Below are 19,765 nucleotides of genomic sequence, written 5' to 3'. Positions count from 1 at the left end.
AGAAGAGCCAGCCAATCGGTATGCAGCTTTTAGATGCACACGTCCAATCAGAAGACAGACTGCAAGATGCATCTGGGCATGTTTCTCTGGCGTGCCAATGAGCGCTTCCAGCGAATACCCTGTTAGAAGCGTCGTGCAGTCCACCAATAGGACGCCACTTATGAAAATGAGGCGAATGACATTGATTGGCATGTCTCCCAGCCACTCAGCGCCAGGGAGATTTTCGACACTGGTGACAGCTGAGGCGGGGCTTCCCTTCTCTCTGTGATGTGGTGCGGGCTCTGTGTGGGTTGGCTGTCTGTGGTCACGTGAGTCTGAGTGAAGATGGCTGCGCCGGTAGATGAAGAGTTTGAGGATGCCCCAGATGTGGAGCCGCTGGAGCCCACCCTGCTCAACGTGATAGAGCAGCGCTCTCTCCGCTGGATCTTCGTAGGAGGGAAGGGAGGAGTGGGGAAAACCACGTGCAGGTGAATGGTGCGGCCTGCGCTGCGTAGGCCAGGCAGGAGATGGGTGTAGGTGGGCTGTACCAACTGAGCACCTCATGGGGGGGACGTGTGGGAGAAACTATCTGTGTGGTAGGGGTGTCTGATTGGCTCTCCTAGTAACCTCTGCTGGCCTTATTCCGAGGGGTCTGTGCACTGCCAGCTGTGGTGGAACTACAAGTCCCAGATGATCAGGGCATGCTTGGAGATTGGGGACCCTCTTATACGGGGTTGCAAGGGCAACCTGGAAGATTGGGGACCCTCTTATATTGGGGTGGGTAGGGCATGCTGGGGGATTGGGGACCCTCTTATATTGGGGTGGTCAGGGCATCCCGGAAGATTGGGGGACCCTTTTTATATTGGGGTGGTCAGGGCATCCTGAAAGATTGGGGGACCCTTTTATATTGGGGTGGTCAGGGCGTGCTAGGAGATTGGGGATCCTCTTATATGGGGTGCTCAGGGCATGCTAGGAGATTAGGGGCCCTCAAATACGGGGTGGTCAGGGCATTCCGGGAGATTGGGGGACTCTTTTATATTTGGGTGGTCAGGGCATCCCGGAAGATTGGGGGACCCTTTTATAGTGGGGTGGTCAGGGCATCCCGGAAGATTGGGGGACCCTTTTTTATATTGGGGTGGTCAGGGCATGCTGGGAGATTGGGGACCCTCTTATATGGGGTGCTCAGGGCATTCCGGGAGATTGGGGACCCTCTTATATGGGGTGCTAAGGGCATGCTGTGAGATTGGGGGCCCTCAAATACGGGGTGGTCAGGGCATTCCGGAAGATTGGGGGACCCTTTTATATTGGGGTGGTCAGGGCATTCCGGAAGATTGGGGGACCCTTTTATATTGGGGTGGTCAGGGCATTCCGGAAGATTGGGGGACCCTTTTATATTGGGGTGGTCAGGGCATTCCGGAAGATTGGGGGACCCTTTTATATTGGGGTGGTCAGGGCATGCTGGGAGATTGGGAATCCTCTTATATGGGGTGGTCAGGCCATGCTGGGACTTTTAGTCCTATCCCTACTACAAGCTTGTATGGATTCCTCCACCACTCATAGACCTCCAGGATGCGGGGACTGGGTTTCTTGCTGAGCATCGGCCAGTCATTTATCAGGAAGGAGAATCTTTCCCTGTACTCATTCACAGTGACGGGTTCTCCTGAAGGCCCATCCACCAACACTCCCCTGCTTTGTGTCTTCTCAGTACTGTAGAGGATCAGGAGACCTTCTCCCCTCATCCTAGCATGCATGCTTGGGCCTGAGCGACCAATCACTGCAATGCAAGGGAGGGGAGAACATAATTAAATTAGACCTTCTTCCTTTTTTACATTTGTATGTTTAATCTTTTTTTATAGTCTTTTCATTGCATGCATAAGATGGAAAGAACAACCGGTTGTGATCTAGATTTGTGACCATCATAATAGAGATACATAAGTGCCAATGGGTCACATTCTGAAACCTAGAACGAATAGGTTCCTCCCACACAGGACCATCCCATTCATTGAAATAAGGCCGTATAGATACAATGAAGAATCTGGAAGGTTGTATCTCAGAAGCAAATCTATTCAAAGGATATGAAAGACATCAGTGTTAGAACATAAGTATACACTCGCCGGCTATTTATTAGGTACACCTGTTCAATTGCTTAGTAACACAAATTGCTAATCAGCCAATCACATGGCAGCACCTCAATGCATTTAGTCATCTAGGGCAGTGTTTCTCAACTCCGGTCCTCAGGGCACACTAACAGGCCAGGTTTACAAGAAGACTGAAATACATCTCAGGTGATATCATTTGCTGCTCAGTGATTGCAGTACTCTAGTCTGCATCTCCCCAAGGTAATACTCAAAATCTGGCCTGTTAGGGTGCCCTGAGGACCAGAGCTGAGAAACACTGATCTAGATGTGGTGAAGACGACTTGCTGAAGTTCCACCTGAGCTTTAGAATGAGGAAGAAATGGGATTTAAGTGACTTTGAACGTGGCATCGTTGTTGGTGTCAGTCGGGCTGGTCTGAGTAGTTCAAAAACTGCTAGTCTACTGGCATTTCCACGCACAACCAGCTCTCAGGTTTACAGAGAATGATCCAAAGAAGGAGAAAATATCCAGTGAGTGTCAGTTGTGTGGAGGAAAATGCCTTGTTGATGTCAGAGGAGAATGGGCAGACTGGTTTGAGTTGATAGGCAACAGTAACTCAAATAACCACTCGTTACAATCAAGTTATGCAGAATACCCTCTCTGAATGCACAACACATTGAACCTTGAAGTAAATGGGCTACAGCAGCAGAAGACAACACCGGGTGCCACTCCTCTCAGCTAAGAACAGGAAACTGAGGCTACAATTTGCATAGGCTCACCAACATTGTTCAATAGAAGATTGCAAAAACATTGCCTGTTCTGATGAGTCTGGATTTCAGCTGCGACATTCAGATGGTGGGGTCAGAATTTGGCAGAAAGAACATGAAAGCATGGATCCATCCTACCTTGTATCAACACTTCAGGCTGGTGGTGGTGGTGTAATGGTGTTGGGGATATTTTCTTGGCACACGTTGGGCCCCTTAGTACCAATTGAGCATTGTGTAAACACCACGGCCTACCTGAGTATTGTTGCTGACCATGTCCATCCCTTTATGACTACAGTGTCCCCATCTTCTGATGGCTCCTTCCAGCAGGATAATGCACCATGTCACAAAGATCAAACCATCTCACCACTGCTTTCTTGAACTGGACAATGAGGTCACTGTACTCTGATGGCCTCCATAGTCACCAGATCTCAATCTTAAGCTGGATACACACTATACAACTTTTGTTGTTAGATTTACCTTCAACTATGTAGTACAAGGGCCTGCCTGATTGCATACACATTGAAAGTGTTTAGATTTGACCTCATATTCTATGGTTTTTGGTAAATCTAAAGGAAAAACATCTAAAGACAATTGTATAGTGTGTATGGCCCATAACAGATCATCTTTGGAATGTAGTGGAGCGGGAGATTCCCATCATGGATGTGCAGCCAACAAATCTGCAGCAACTGCGTGATGTGATCATGTCACTATGGGCCAAAATCTCTGAGCAACATTTCCAACACTTCGTTGAATCCATGAAGAATTAGGGCAATTCTGAAGGCAAAAGGGGGTCCAACCCGGTACTAGCAAGGTGTACCTAATAAAGTGGCCGGTGAGTCTATAAGGACCCGTATTCGTACCATTATTACTAAGTGTTAAAGAGTGAACAGTAGGATGAGCGAATGGATGGAATGATGAGGGTTGACCTTATAATATGAAACCTCTTATTATGAAACCTAGAGAAGTAAAGACGACATAAGCAGAAACAGAGTGGATTAAAGGGGGGGGGGGGGAGAAGGAAACATGAGAAGTGTGATAAGGAGCGGTACGGGCCCGAGCATTATGGCGTATCCAGGCTGGAGCTGCTGACTGTTGATGACAATTTGGGCAGTAATTGAATCGGATATAAGAGGTAAACTTGTGGAAATGTCGTGATTCCAGCCTGACCGTGTGTGGGTATAATCGCAAGTTTTATCTGTTTCCCAGAAAACCAGGTTTTCCATTTGGCAAATAGAATCCATTTCACAATCCCACTCAGTAAATGATGGGGCATTTGGTGAACGCCAGGCCCTGGCTATCACAGTATGTACAGAGGCCAGAAAGTGTCGGAGTAAGCTCTTTCTTTTGCTTATAGGACACAGAGCAAAGTAATAAGAGTTGTGTATTCTGTCTCCCACTAGATCAGGGGTCTGCAACCTTTAAGACAAAAGGAGCCACTTGGACCTGTTTCCGAAAAAAGAAATGGGAGCCGCAAAACCATTGCGACATTTAAAACAAATATAACACTGCATATATGCCCCCTTTCAATGTAGTGACCAGCGTACATGCCCCTTTCAATGTAGTGACCAGCGTACATGCCCCCTTTCAATGTAGTGACCAGCGTACATGCCCCCTTTCAATGTAGTGACCAGCGTACATGCCCCTTTCAATGTAGTGACCAGCGTACATGCCCCCTTTCAATGTAGTGACCAGCGTACATGCCCCCTTTTAATGAAGTGACCAGCGTACATGCCCCCTTTCAATGTAGTGACCAGCGTACATGCCCCCTTTTAATGAAGTGACCAGCGTACATGCCCCCTTTTAATGAAGTGACCAGCGTACGTGCCCCCTTTTAATGAAGTGACCAGCGTACGTGCCCCCTTTGAATGAAGTGACCAGCGTACGTGCCCCCTTTGAATGAAGTGACCAGCGTACGTGCCCCCTTTGAATGAAGTGACCAGCGTACGTGCCCCCTTTGAATGAAGTGACCAGCGTACGTGCCCCCTTTGAATGAAGTGACCAGCGTACGTGCCCCTTTTAATGAAGTGACCAGCGTACATGCCCCCTTTTAATGAAGTGACCAGCGTACATGCCCCCTTTTAATGAAGTGACCAGCGTACATGCCCCCTTTTAATGAAGTGACCAGCGTACATGCCCCTTTCAAAGCAGTGACCAGCGTACATGCTCCTTTCAAAGCAGTGACCAGCGTACATGCCCCCTTCAAAGCAGTGACCAGCGTACATGCCCCTTTTAATGAAGTGACCAGCGTACATGCCCCTTTCAAAGCAGTGACCAGCGTGCGTGCCCCCTTCAAAGCATCACTTCACTTACCTGCCATCACCGTGCCTGGCGTGCTGCTGACGGCTGAGTCGGGTCTCGGTCGGACGTCTTCTTCTTCTTCCTCGACCTGCATTTGCGCCGCTGTGCTCCTCTCTGACGGCGGGCGGGAAGGTGACGTCGGTGACTAACGCACGCACCGCCCCCCACGCGACGTCACCCGGAATGTCCTCTATGATTGGTCCAGCCTGGACCAATCACAGCCAGGACAGCGCCACAGTGGGGGAGTGTCAGGGCGCATTGCTATGCGCCCGATGACACCCAGAAGGCCGCCAATCGGCGGCTCTGCGTGACGCACAGTGCGCCTCCCCCCCTCATCCGCCCCAGAGCCACGGCAAAGGTTTAAAAGAGCCGCATGCGGCTCCGGAGCCGCGGGTTGCCGACCTATGCACTAGATCAAAGTATAGGCAAAGTATTTTATTCCAAAAGGGAGTTCTAAGAGGAGAGATAGTCCAGATATGAGTCATGGTGCCCGGGGCCTTCAAACCTCTCCAACAGGTGCTGGAGATTGACAGCTATGGGATGCAAAGTAGTGAGGCATTGATACCATCTGGTGATAATTTTGTAGTTGCACTCCTGCAAAACTCCAGTATTTTGTCCTAATCATCGTGATTGGAGGGAATATAAAGTTGCTGTTCCCATTTGGTCTTAAAAAGAGGATCATGGGGCAGAGAGGCCTTCGACAAAACTTTGATATATTTGCGACAGGGGACAGTCCAGCCTGATAAACTGGGAGAGCATGCACTCAAAGTCAGTGGGCCGTATGGTCAAGGAAGACGTGGGCACGTTAATAAGTCAATGTTGAAGTTGGGAATATTCCAACCAAGCACTAGTAGGGTTATGGCAGGAACAATCCTCTTTGCAGAGTTTGGCAGAACAGTGGCCTGTCCATCTTTTCTTCCAAATAAGGAAATGAGACCGATAGAAGGTAGGTGGAAACACAGTGGTAGCAAAGAGAGGAGACAAAAGGCTGGGCCAAGACGTGAGCAGCCCCTTCGCAATCTAGGAATACCATAGCTTGTAACTGACCAAAAGGGGCATGGTCTTTTTTTTTTTTTTTCTTCACATTTTTAGCTGCCAAGGGGGAAGGCATCGTATGCCGCTTTTTCATGTTGAAATCATTGGCGTTCTGCAAGTTTCCCCAGGGCCCCCGATTGCTACCTCACTTTCCAGCTGAGCAGTAGCTCCTTGGCTTGCAGGTTCCAATGGAGCCACCCTTCTAATTGTGACCATAAGTTCCGGTTCACACTAGGTCGCTCCGACTTTGGGGGCGACCTGTGAAGTTGCGTGCACCGCGACTTCGGTGCGACTTGCACGGACTTCATATAATGAATGTCTATGCAAGTCGCTTTGAGGTCGCCCGAAGTAGTACAGGACCCTTTTTCTAAGTCGGAGCGACTTGTGTCGCTCCTATTAGAACGGGTCCTGTAGCACTGCATGGACCGCGACTTGTCAGGCTGACAAGTTGCCTGACAAGTCGCGGTAGTGTGAATGGACACTTAGTATTCTCCCCGGAGCAATGTGAGGATGCTGCCTGTGTAGAGGACACAAAGACTTACCTCTGCTCTGTCCCAAAGTGAAGGAATTGACAGTGGCTCCCAAGACAGCCTGGAGCACACCTCATCCTCACACTGGCCACTTTTTATACATGAGTGGTGTTTGTATATGAATAAATGAGCAATTTTTTATTTTTTTTTTTTTTCTCCCCATCACCGTTCAATGGAAGTTTGCAGGAAAAATGTTTAAAAGGACACACAGGGATAGTGAGGCACACATGGAAAGACAAACCAGGATACTGAGGCACATAGGGCACCCATGCAAGAACACTCAGGGATAGTGAGGCACGCATGGAAAGACAAACAGGGATGCTGGGACTCATGGGGCACACATGCAGGGACACACAGGGATACTGGGCCACATGGGGAACACTTGCAAGAACACACAGGGATACTGAGACACATAGAAGGACACACAGGATAGTGGGGCACACAGGACTACTGAATCACATGGGGCACACATGCAAGAACACAAAGGGCAACTGCGGCATGCATGCAAGGATACACAGGGATACTGAGCCACATGGGCACATGTGAAAGAACACAAAGGGAAACTGAAGCACACACGCAAGGACACACAGGGATAGTGAGGCAAACATGCAAGGAAACACAGGGCCACTGAGCCACATGAGGTACATATGCAAGAACACAAAGGGAAACTGCAGGCATGCAAGCAAGGACACACAGGGATAGTCAGACACACATGCAGGAACTCACAGGGATACTGAGCCACATGGGTCACACATGCAAGAACACAAAGTGATACAAAGGTGTGACGGTACAAAAGACATACTTGATACACATGCAGGGACACACAGGGTTACTGAGGCACACGGGGCACATATACAAGGACACAAAGGGAAACTGTGGCACGCATGCAAGGACAAACGGATACTAGGGCATGCATGCAGGGACTCACAGGGATACTGAGGCACACATGCAAGAACACAAAGTGATACAAAGGTGTGACGGTACAAAAGGCATACTTGAAAAACATGCAGGGACTCACAAGGATACTAAGTCACATGAGGCACACATGCAAGAACACAAAGTGATACAAAGGCATACTTGATACACATGCAGGGACACACAGGGTTACTGGGGCACACATGCAGGGACACGCCTACAAGAAGTACCGATACTGAGGCACACATGCAAGAACACACAGGAATACTGGACCACATGGGGAACACTTGCAAGAACATACGGGGATACTAGGGCACACATCTAAGGACACGCAGGGATACTGAGACACATGGGGCACACATGCAAGGGCACACAGGGTTGCTAGGGGACATGTGCACACTGGCACTAAAAATGATGGGATATGTAGCCTTGATGAATGTAATCATATGACATGGGTGCACACTCTGATATAAGGGTGGCAAAATAACCAATATCTTTGTTTCCCACAGCTGTAGCCTGGCCGTGCAGTTGTCTCGGATTCGGGAGAGCGTGCTGATCATTTCCACAGACCCCGCCCATAACATCTCCGACGCCTTCGACCAGAAGTTTTCCAAGGTCCCCACGAAAGTGCGCGGCTATGATAACCTCTTTGCTATGGTGAGCAGGCTCTCCTGTCTAATGTGAATACAGTATAGCACACAGCTCATATTTTTCCATCTTTCTCTTGAGTACGAAATTAAAATAAATGAACAGACAAAAATACGAAAATGCCTGTTGTAATTTTATTTTTGAGAACATTGGTTGACACAGGCTTTTGCTGAGACTGTGATTTGTGTTTGGCTACAAACATTAGTGCTTGGTCTCTGGAGGAAGACATGGTTGGACTGGTGACAGAGCTGGCCAGTCAGTGACTTTGCCTGAGGTTCAATAAATACTTTAAATAAGTGAAAGCAGTATATTTATGAAAGAAAGTGACATTGGTTTTACTTAGTACTAGATATCAATCAGTTAGGGTTTAGATTTACTGAAATATCAGACAAAATAGGTATTCCAATGCCATGGACTATGCCCGAATCCTATGAGGCCCATCCCTGTTCTGTCGATCTCCTGTGGAGTGTGAAGGGGGTACCCTTCCACCTGGTAGTAACAGAAGGCTGGGCAGAATTATCTTCATGGATACCTTCCTGCAATCAGCGCTATAGATGATGAATCGATAGTGTCAGATTAATGACCTTAGACTTATCAGATTAGTAGGAGAAGATATCAACAATTCTTTCTCCTTATAAAAAAAAAAAAATCCGTCTGCTTTTATCCGATTTTTGTTAATTTGGAAAGAATAATTCTGTTAACCTATTTTCTAATTGGGAAAGAACATTTGTATAACTGTCATTGTGTCATGTGTATGCAGGAGATTGATCCCAGCCTGGGAGTGGCCGAGCTGCCGGATGAGATATTTGAGGAGGACAACATGCTCAGCATGGGCAAGAAGATGATGCAGGAAGCCATGAGCGCCTTTCCTGGAATAGATGAAGCTATGAGTTATGCGGAGGTGATGAGGTGAGCAAAAATTAAAATTGGAGACCTAGTTGTCAGCTGTCTGCATACTAGATAATACCCTTAGGCCCCTTTTACACATACGGTCCGATCAGATCCGCCTGTCAGTGTTTAGGCGGACTCGATTGGATGCCCCATGCATCTTTATGGGGCAGTGGATGTCAGTGGAGACATGTCCGCTGACACCCGCTGCCATCCGATCCTGTCCATCAAATCCGGACTGATGGAAAACCTATTTTCCATCCATCTGGTGGATCTGATTGGATGAGAACGGACAGGCGGTCCGTTCTCATCCGATTCCCCCATAGAGGACAGCGGGGATCTGACGACTCCGTCTCCGCACACACTGCGGAGACGGAGCTGACATCCGCCTGCTCAGCGGGGATCGGCGGATCGATCCCCTGCTGAGAAGAACGGAGTCCGTTGGCGGAACGGACAGGTGTGAAAGGGGCCTTACAAAGGCAGCGACTGAAAGGAGATTGGAATAAAGGGGAACATATGTTTTTTGTTATAGTATTTATTACCCCCTGTCTACCAAGGCACGTTTAAAAACATCCTGATATTAAGCCCCGGTTCACACTTCTGCGAGTGCCGGGTTCGCATGTAATGTCGGAGCGCACTGCTCCGACATTACATGCGATCAGCTGTGCGGTGCGAGTTTAGCCATACAGTTTGTATGGCTAAATTCGCATCGCACCCGGAGCAAACACGCACAGGAGGCATTTTTGCAGCCGCATCAGGATCGGATCGCACAGCGGTTCACACTTGTGCGATCCGATCCTGTGCGAACTGCACGATCGCACTGCGATATGCGATCAAACTGGAGGTGTCGTTAAGATTACATTGACACCCCCAGCGTATCGCATATGGCAGTGTGAACTGCCGGGGGTGCGTGTGCGATGCGGGAACAGGCTGCTAATTCGCAGCCTTCCCGCATCGCATAAATGTGAACCGAGCCTAAAGGTGTTAAAACAAGCTCACTGCCTGTTTTGTCACGGTTTTGGGTTTGTATTCGATATGTGCAGAGAGATCACTCAAATACTTAGAATTATAACATTTTACTAAAAGTAATGACCGTTACAGATAAAGAAAATCTTAGAAAATATAGCAAGAACACTTCACTAAAGATGCTAAATAAAGATGCTGTTTCCACCATGAGTCCCCCCCCCCCCCCAATTATATGGCATGGCACAAGTGACCACAGATGCATGCATGCAAGCTCTGAAGAGGAGACAAGTATTACAAGCTGTGCATTATATAGAACTTGTGTAAGAAAATGGTCAGCTCCCACTGCAAGCAACACTATGACCTTTCTAAGGACTTAGTCAGTTGCAGTAACATTCCTTTCGTATGAGTCAACTGAAGTGAGCATCCTTGTTTTGTATAACCCCTTAATCAGGTTTAAAATTCACTATTGGATATTGTAAGCCAGCAACAATAATGAAACCTAAAATTATATAGTTTCCTCATCACTGACAAAGCCTTGAGCTTGGTATTGATTTTTATGGCTGACTCTTGGCTTTTTGGTGATCACTCTTACAGGGCTCTAAAGGGGCCGTCTACCCCAGCTGGTAGTAGTGCCTAGAGGGGGTGAGGCTTAACCTTGATTTTAAAATAAATTTATAGAAAGATCTGCACTATATATATATATATATATATATATATATATATATATATATAAAGAAACACATAAATCCTAAATACATAAATTAATCCAACTTAATTGGAAGTGCCAGCCCCATTAATTAATCGGATGTTAACCATAAGTGTCAGTCCATATAAAATTATGCTGTATTACACTGTAACTTTCAAAGCTTTTGGAAGCTTTCAATAAACACTCCAAAACCGTGATGTGCTCTTACCACCATTTTACAGGTACACTCACCAGAACTCTTACCAAAGAGCTCTATATCGCTTAATTATTTTCTCCAATGGTCACAGGTATGACAATATATTATCCAAGGAGTTTCAGTTGGTACCTCAATAAGATGTTAAAATGCCACAAGAGAAGCCATCATTGGACAACATGTTTAATAAGCTAAAATCTTTGTATTAAAAACAAAATGGTTCACTCACATTTGATGGTGCCCTCAGAACCGGCACCTAGTTAATCCAGGGATAATTCACAGAGATACACCCCACCGTTCCCGAAGTTCAGGCCGGCGTGCATTCCAGTTACAGGAAGTGACATATCGGAAGATGCTGGATGTGAGGTCTGGATCATGCTGCTGCACCTCAATGTGTTTCACACAAATTTGTGAGTCCTTAGGAAGCCGGTGGACATTTGTATTCTGGTAGTTAATCTTGATTTGGAAGTCATGGCAAAATTTACTAGCTAGATTAGACTCAGGTGATCCAGAGGGAAAAGGCTTGAATACAAAAACCTGAATCAAGAATGCAGCAAGTTAAGTCAGGATGTCTTTTAAACCCTCAATGTGTAATCGGCATGCTGCACCCCTCATTAATTTGTTTTTGCTGTCCATTATGTGGGTTTGTGACAAATGTTTCCTCTGTTGCTCTCAGGCTGGTAAAAGGAATGAATTTCTCAGTAGTGGTGTTTGACACGGCTCCTACAGGGCACACGTTGCGACTCCTCAACTTTCCAACCATTGTGGAGCGAGGTCTGGGAAGGTTGATGCAGATTAAAAACCAGATCAGCCCCTTCATATCCCAGGTGAGACCCCCCACTCCATTTACTAGGCTATATTACATAAATATGTTTAAACAAAGTGGTATTATCTGTTAATTTTATTTTTTTTTCTTTTTTTTTTTTTCTTAACCAGTTCGGCTTCAGAGCAATTTTTTTTTATTTGTTGCACACATGTAAAATCGTAGTCTTTTGCAATAAAATTACTTAAACCCCCTGAACATTAGATATTTTCTGAAAGCCCTGCAAAATAAAAAGGTGATACTTGCAAAAACTCCTGTAGAATAAAAAGATGATAGTTGCACATTTTTGTTTAACATGACATTTGCGCAACTGTTTATTAAACGTAAATAATTTAGTCCAAAATCACACCATAGAATACCTGTTTTTGGTTAAAATATAAAAGATGAGGTATTTGAGTATATAGATACCTAACGTGTTAAAATTGCTTGCGCCTGCAATCTCGCCAAAAACTATGATGCCCAAAAATCACCATAGGCGATGCTTTAAAAGCCTTTACAGCACATCAATTTGGAGTTACTAGGAGCTCTTGTGCTAAATGTATTGTACTCATTCTGACGCTTGCGGAAATATGTCACACGTGTGGTGCGAACGTGGTTTACATTCGCATGCACACCCTGGGCTTGCGTTTGTGCAGGTGTGCGAAACAATGGAGATTTTGGCAATTTTTTTTTTTATTTTAATATATTATTTTCATTTTAATTATTAAATGTTTTTTTCTTTTTTAGTTGTTTTATTTTTACTTTAATAAACCCCTATGTGAATGCATTGGGCAGGTGACGGGTACTCTTTATGGAGACATTAGGGGTTTAATAGACCCCAATGTCTCCCCTGCCCTTCACACCATCTAACCAAGCACAGATTGGCTAGATTAGATGTGTAAAAGTCCAAGACAGGCAAAACCGCTCATGTTAGAGGATACTCAGGTGCAAGTCGGATCCGCCATCCAGATGTATAAGCCAAACACAAAGCTAATGACCGCACTCTGATGTAGATCAAAACAAATGGAGTAATTTATTCTTCATCACAGACATCAACGCAAGACTGATATGACACAGGACAGGTAATAGGTTGACGCGTTTCACGACATTCCCAGTCGCTTACTCATAACCACGCATGGTTGATGTCTGTGATGAAGCATAAATTACTCCATTTGTTTTGATCTACATCAGAGTGCGGTCATTATCTTTGTGTTCGGCTTGGCTAGATGTGTCCCCTGGCTGTTCTAGCCAGGAAAGGGTGCATCTGAAACTGGAAGTGATATCCCTTCCGGTTTCATTGTTTCATGTGAGATCTAGGCATGGATTTGCCTCGATCTCACAGCAATCTCTCTCTCTCGCCGGCAGCTGTGCTCCCCGACACCGGCAACAGTGGGAAAGCCCGGAAACCACAGGAAGAGTGGGGGGGGGGGGGGGGGGGCGTGCTGGCGGGAGAGGGGGGAGGCACTGTGCTGCTGGCTATGTGAAACATGATCAGCATCTATGGAGCTGCCGCATCACTTTCACTTTGAACAAACTCAAGCTGATCAGCTTGTGATTAAAGGTTCACTCTTTGGACATGCGTAGTACGTCCAGAGAGCTGAACTGGTTAATGGGCCCACAGGAGGTTTATACCTTACCGCATATTAACACCTAATGGCAGATTTACCTGTCAAACCAGCCCTCCAGCTGCACTGTCACTGCTGCAGCTGGTCCCGAGTGCTTCTATCTTCGCCCGGTTTTCCTTCCAGGTTTGCTCTCACCGGTCGATTGGTTGGCCAGGCTTTGATGACATTACTCCTGCATATGCACACAGGAATCGCTTCATCTCAGTACAGAGCAGGTCCCATAAATGTGACAAATGCACAGTTTAGATTACATTACAGCTGACAGGCTGGGAGAGGCATTTATGACAGAAGAGACCACTAGGGTCTCTTCTGTTATAAAATCTCTGCCGGTCTGTGGTTTTTCAATAACTGACATCAATACTGTTTTAAATCACAGTACAAACACAAAACACAAGCATATACTTACCATCTTCACCAGATCTGACTGATCATTACATTAAAACACAGCATAGTAAGCTCTTCTTGCACTCTATGTGCTGAGAATTGTTTATTTCCCTGGTTCAGAACTGTGCAGCTGTTACATGCTGAGGAATGGTAGCGGCCATGCAAACGGTTTGTCATGTTTTGTGCATTTAATTTCAAGATTTTTTTTTTTTCTTACTAATGAAAATCAGAAATTTTGGCTTTGAAGTTTCCAAAACACATTGAAATTGACTAGGGGCCATTAATGTTTCACTTTCATCCCAACATGCAACTCTTTTCTCCTACTTTTGTCTTTCTGCTCTTCAGATGTGCAACATGCTGGGACTTGGGGACATGAACGCGGACCAGCTTGCTTCCAAGTTAGAAGAGACTCTCCCCGTCATCCGGTCAGTCAGTGAACAGTTCAAAGACCCGGTGAGATCTGTAGTAGTGGCTGCTATGATTGAGGTCATATTTAAAGTGTTGTTTTATATATTCAGCAAAGATGTACAGCAAAGATGTACAGCAGTGTTTTAAAGTTACTGTTCCACTTGTTGATTTAGAAAGTAATGCCCTGTACACCCTATAAGAAAATTGGGTGAACATTTTCATCCGAGGAACGATCGTACGATTTTCTGATTGTACACAACTTTTGACAGCTATGACCTTCCGAACAAAGATTTCCGAAGAGACAAACTCCAAAAATGTTCTCTTGCGGGAACAGAATGAATGATTTTCGTACAAGAAATATCGGGTACGAAAAACTGCTCATGATCAGAAATAACAACTTAAAAAAAAAAAAAGCCTCTGTCGTATGTGAAATGTCATTCATTATTCCTATCCTCGGTGACGACTTGCTGTGAAACATCGTGGGAAACCGGCCAATCGTTCACCCGATTTTCTCATATTGTGTATGGGACTTGAGAGATAGATCCTAAAAAAAACTTCAACAAAGTTTTAGTTGCATCTTTAACATCCACCTCTCTTTTTCCTGCTTCAGCTCGCCCTGCTGCTATTGCTGGCTGTCAAAATGACAGCCAGTAATTGCTGTTTATTATACAGCTAGAGTGGCTGTCAAAATGCAACTGCTCCTGTGCATTATGATTGAATAAATACAATGTAGCAATGTACTGTTTTTTATTATATATTTGATCTGCATCTAAAATCATTTAACCACTTGCCTACTAGGCCTATTTCTGACACTTGGTGTTTACAAGCTAAAATCTGTTTTTTTTTTTTGCTAGAAAACTACTTAGAACCCCCAAACATTATATATTTTAGCAGAGACCCTAGAGAATAAAATGGAAATTATTGCAATATTTTTTATCACACCGTATTTGCGCAGCGGTCTTCCAAACGCAAATTTTTTGGAAAAAAATTCACTTTTTTGAATTAAAAAAAATAAGAAACCCGGAAGGGTGATCCTGCGGCGAATCCGTCGCTGGGACCACCCTTATCGGAAAGCCAACCGCCCACCGTTTAAAAAAAATACCAGCTATCTGCTGCCATAACACCGGTATTTAGGTTTAAACGGAGGACGTATATATACATTGGCTAGTAGGCAAGTGGTTAAAGAAAAAAACGAAGCGTGTATACCCAGCTTTAGGCTTTTCTTTGATTTTAATTACATCAAAAACACTATATAGAAGATACACCTGTACACAGCTGTTTTACAGCCCCCCTATTGTATTAGACCTATTAGGGCGACCCTGCATATTTTAGCTTAGTAATATTTTGAGGACCTTTTATTTAGATATAATGCTAAATAGACATAATGTTTAGTAGGAATTTTTAAGGTTTTATTTATTTACCTCTATTGCTATACACATTGATAAATAACATAGAATAATATTGCTGACAGCTAGTATTGTATCCCTCCATACAGGAGCAGACGACGTTTATCTGCGTATGTATTGCTGAGTTCCTGTCCCTGTATGAGACAGAGCGATTGATCCAGGAGTTGGCGAAATGTAAAATAGACACTCATAACATCATAGTGAACCAGTTGGTGTTTCCTGAACCTGAGAAGCCATGCAGAATGTGTGAAGCCCGACACAAGATCCAGTCAAAATATCTTGACCAGGTATGCCAATAATGGTGGGATAGTAAGGGGGACATCTATTGTTTGTTTATTAGAGTTGAATGGAGTGCGGCTTGGTAATAATTGAGAAGTGTGTGTGCAGCAGGTAGAGGGAGCGGCCTACAGGTTAATGAATGGTTAAGGAATCAACTATGAATTAATCAAAAGGTGGAATTTGCTGTTTTTTATTGGGAAGAGGTTGGAACTGTCTGATATTAATAGGTAGATCGGATGAGTATTCTGATTTGTAGAGTTGATAGAGCTGCCAAGATAAATATGGGTGGGGTAGAGAAACCTTACATTTCTCTGAAAACAGGTGGAGTATCCTGGAATTAGAAGTACATAAAATTACAAAAGGAAAAATAAGAAAATGGTGGAGATGAGAGGAAAAGTTATTAGGGAGGGAGAGGACCTTCCTGGTTTTAAAAAAAGAAGAGGACCTCTACTAAGGCTTCATCCATACCACATGGGAGTTGTCTTTCAAACTTACTCACAAATCCAGCTTTGCTCTGGAGTTACCTGCAATTTTGCTGCTGCTCACCTTGTTCTCTCTTATATAGTTCTCTCTCACGTAGTTGCAGCCATCCCACTGATGACGTGATGCAGCGCATGTGCTGTAGATCACCCTGAGGCCTCCTGGGATGTGTGACGTGAGTATCCCAGAAGACCTCGGGAAGACGGGAGATGTCATTCTAGCCTTTTAGGAGACATCTGGTTTTGCGGGGAAGTTGTCCCAAAAAGCTATTAGAAAAAAAACTAATGTGCAGTTTCGTGAAAGGTGAGGGTAGGAGTAAAATGATGGAAAGTGATGAGGCTAAGCAGGCATTCTGTGCTACAAAGCTGGACTTGAAGCTGATTGAAGAATCGGCTCGGCAGAGGACAAAGCTGGACTTGAAGCTGATTGAAGAATCGGCTCGGGAGAGGACAAAGCTGGACTTGAAGCTGATTGAAGAATCGGCTTGGGAGAGGACAAAGCTGGACTTGAAGCCGATTGAAGAATCGGCTTGGGAGAGGACAAAGCTGGACTTGAAGCCGATTGAAGAATCGGCTCCGCAGAGGACAAAGCTGGACTTGAAGCTGATTGAAGAATCGGCTCGGGAGAGGACAAAGCTGGACTTGAAGCCGATTGAAGAATCGGCTTGGGAGAGGACAAAGCTGGACTTGAAGCCGATTGAAGAATCGGCTTGGGAGAGGACAAAGCTGGACTTGAAGCTGATTGAAGAATCGGCTCGGCAGAGGACAAAGCTGGACTTGAAGCTGATTGAAGAATCGGCTCGGCAGAGGACAAAGCTGGACTTGAAGCCGATTGAAGAATCGGCTCGGGAGAGGACAAAGCTGGACTTGAAGCCGATTGAAGAATCGGCTTGGGAGAGGACAAAGCTGGACTTGAAGCTGATTGAAGAATTGGCTCGGCAGAGGACAAAGCTGGACTTGAAGCCGATTGAAGAATCGGCTTGGGAGAGGACAAAGCTGGACTTGAAGCTGATTGAAGAATTGGCTCGGCAGAGGACAAAGCTGGACTTGAAGCCGATTGAAGAATCGGCTTGGGAGAGGACAAAGCTGGACTTGAAGCTGATTAAAGAATCGGCTTGGGAGAGGACAAAGCTGGACTTGAAGCTGATTGAAGAATCGGCTAGGCAGAGGACAAAGCTGGACTTGAAGCTGATTGAAGAATCGGCTCGGCAGAGGACAAAGCTGGACTTGAAGCCGATTGAAGAATCGGCTCGGCAGAGGACAAAGCTGGACTTGAAGCTGATTAAAGAATCGGCTTGGGAGAGGACAAAGCTGGACTTGAAGCTGATTGAAGAATCGGCTCGGCAGAGGACAAAGCTGGACTTGAAGCTGATTGAAGAATCGACTCGGGAGAGGACAAAGCTGGACTTGAAGCCGATTGAAAAATCGGCTCGGGAGAGGACAAAGCTGGACTTGAAGCCGATTGAAAAATCGGCTCGGGAGAGGACAAAGCTGGACTTGAAGCTGATTGAAGAATCGGCTCGGCAGAGGACAAAGCGGGACTTGAAGCTGATTGAAGAATCGACTCGGGAGAGGACAAAGCTGGACTTGAAGCCGATTGAAAAATCGGCTCGGGAGAGGACAAAGCTGGACTTGAAGCCGATTGAAAAATCGGCTCGGGAGAGGACAAAGCTGGACTTGAAGCTGATTGAAGAATCGGCTCGGCAGAGGACAAAGCGGGACTTGAAGCCAATTGAACAATTGGCTCGGGTGAGAACAATGATGGATCCTTGCACATGGATCCTTTCCTTATATTAAAAATCAGCAGCTGCAGCAGGGGTCTCAAACTGGTGGCCCACCAGCTGTTGCGGAACTACAAGTCCCATCATGCCTCTGCCTATGGGAGTCATGCTTGTAACTGTCAGCCTTGTAATGCCTCATGGAAATAGTAATTCTACAACAGCTGTAAGGCCACCAGTTTGAGACCCCCTGAGCTACAGTATTTGTAGCCGCTGAGTTCTAATTTTTTTGAGGGAGTCTGGAGTTTCTCTTTAATGTGAACATGCCAGTATAGGCAAGTGAACTCAAGAAAATCCTGTATAAATGATATATTTACTATGTTTTTGGTAATAGTTGCATACACCACACTGTGGCAGCCTTCAAAAAGAAACTTGTAGTGCTTTTGAGAATTTGTCTTACTTCACTCTGCTTTATAATTATCTCCTTTCTACATTCCATGACTCATGTTTATATCTTTCTGCTTCTTCCTTACTCTTCTCTCCCTGTGTTCTCTCTCTCCCCCTCTTCTTAATATTTCTACCTCCTTCATTCTCCATATCATTCATTCTCTTTCTTCTCTCATTCATTCTCTCTACCTCTCTCTCTCATTCATTCTCTCTATTTCCTTCTCTAACATTCTCTAATTCTATCTAAGATGGAGGACCTGTATGAAGATTTCCACATCGTGAAGCTCCCTCTTCTCCCGCATGAAGTTAGGGGGGCAGAAAACGTGAACACATTCTCTAACCTTCTACTGGAGCCGTACACACCGCCAAGTGGGAAGTGAGGGTTTGGGATGCGGGGTGGTTACCCACACACCATTTCATGAACACTACAGTGGCAAGCAAGACAGATGACATCCCTCTGACAGATCAGGTTTTACCCCCTCCAAAAACCTCCTGTCATCCCCACTTTTTTTTTTTTTTTTCTTTGTGGAGGGTTTATTTATTGTTTCTGGAATTTGGGGACCCAAACAATATGTACATCTCACTCCGATCTTTTTGTTGTCTGTGTTTGTGTCTCAGCCTCATTCTATCTCCCTAGACATCTGTCTCTTCATATTTTCACAAATACAATGAGAATGCCACACTATAAACCAATACTAAGCATGACACCGCTCTAGTTTCAGGGTATCACTAATATACCTCCTCTTTCCCCAAAAAACGCATATGTAGTGCTCTGGGAGCGGAGTATTAAATTCTCTTTATACAAATCTGTGTTGTGTGTTTATTATCAGAGTATTTTATCATAATTATACATTTATCAGTGTATAAATACTTAGTATTTTTATACTGTACAATGTGATTATCAGTACTGGTGTGATCATTATGGGGAGTATAGGAATTCAATATCCTTAAAGGGTGCGGTGTGATCATTATAAGGGGTTATAGGAATTCAATATCCTTATAGGGTGCGGTGTGGTCATTACAAGGGGGTATGTGTATTCAATATCCTTATAGGGTGCGGTGTGGTCATTATAAGGGGCTATAGGAATTCAATATCCTTATAGGGTGCGATGTTATCATTATTATAAGGGGGTATGGGTTTTCAATATCCTTATAGGGTGTGGTGTGATCATTATAAGGTGGTATAGGTATTCAATATCCTTCTAGGGTGCGATG

General features: G+C 45.2%; 1 protein-coding gene across 1 annotated transcript; it reads left to right on the top strand.

The window, feature by feature from the left end:
- Positions 1–278: 278 nt before the first annotated feature.
- On the top strand, positions 279–19,356 carry GET3 (guided entry of tail-anchored proteins factor 3, ATPase). The gene is made up of 7 exons (XM_082253168.1): positions 279–467; positions 8,111–8,258; positions 9,010–9,158; positions 11,679–11,829; positions 14,159–14,266; positions 15,717–15,914; positions 18,799–19,356. The coding sequence occupies exons 1-7, from the start codon at positions 325–327 to the stop codon at positions 18,928–18,930; spliced, it is 1,029 nt and encodes a 342-aa protein (XP_082109294.1). The 5' UTR covers positions 279–324; the 3' UTR covers positions 18,931–19,356.
- The last annotated feature ends 409 nt before the right edge of the window (positions 19,357–19,765 follow it).

Source organism: Pelophylax lessonae (genome assembly GCF_965119305.1).
Source record: "Pelophylax lessonae genome assembly, chromosome: 4".
Classification (NCBI taxonomy): Eukaryota; Metazoa; Chordata; class Amphibia; order Anura; family Ranidae; genus Pelophylax; species Pelophylax lessonae.
The sequence above is the reverse complement of the archived record's forward strand: the minus strand, read 5'-3'. Positions and strand labels throughout refer to the sequence as shown.

What these genes read in the sequence shown, in the direction of transcription:
- GET3 (XM_082253168.1), top strand. Translation starts at nt 325, where the DNA reads ATGGCTGCGCCGGTAGATGAAGAGTTTGAGGATGCCCCAGATGTGGAG. An exon ending in ATGATAACCTCTTTGCTATG is followed by an intron (nt 8,259 to 9,009) that starts GTGAGCAGGCTC and finishes ATGTGTATGCAG; the next exon opens with GAGATTGATCCCAGCCTGGG. An exon ending in GTGAACAGTTCAAAGACCCG is followed by an intron (nt 14,267 to 15,716) that starts GTGAGATCTGTA and finishes CCCTCCATACAG; the next exon opens with GAGCAGACGACGTTTATCTG.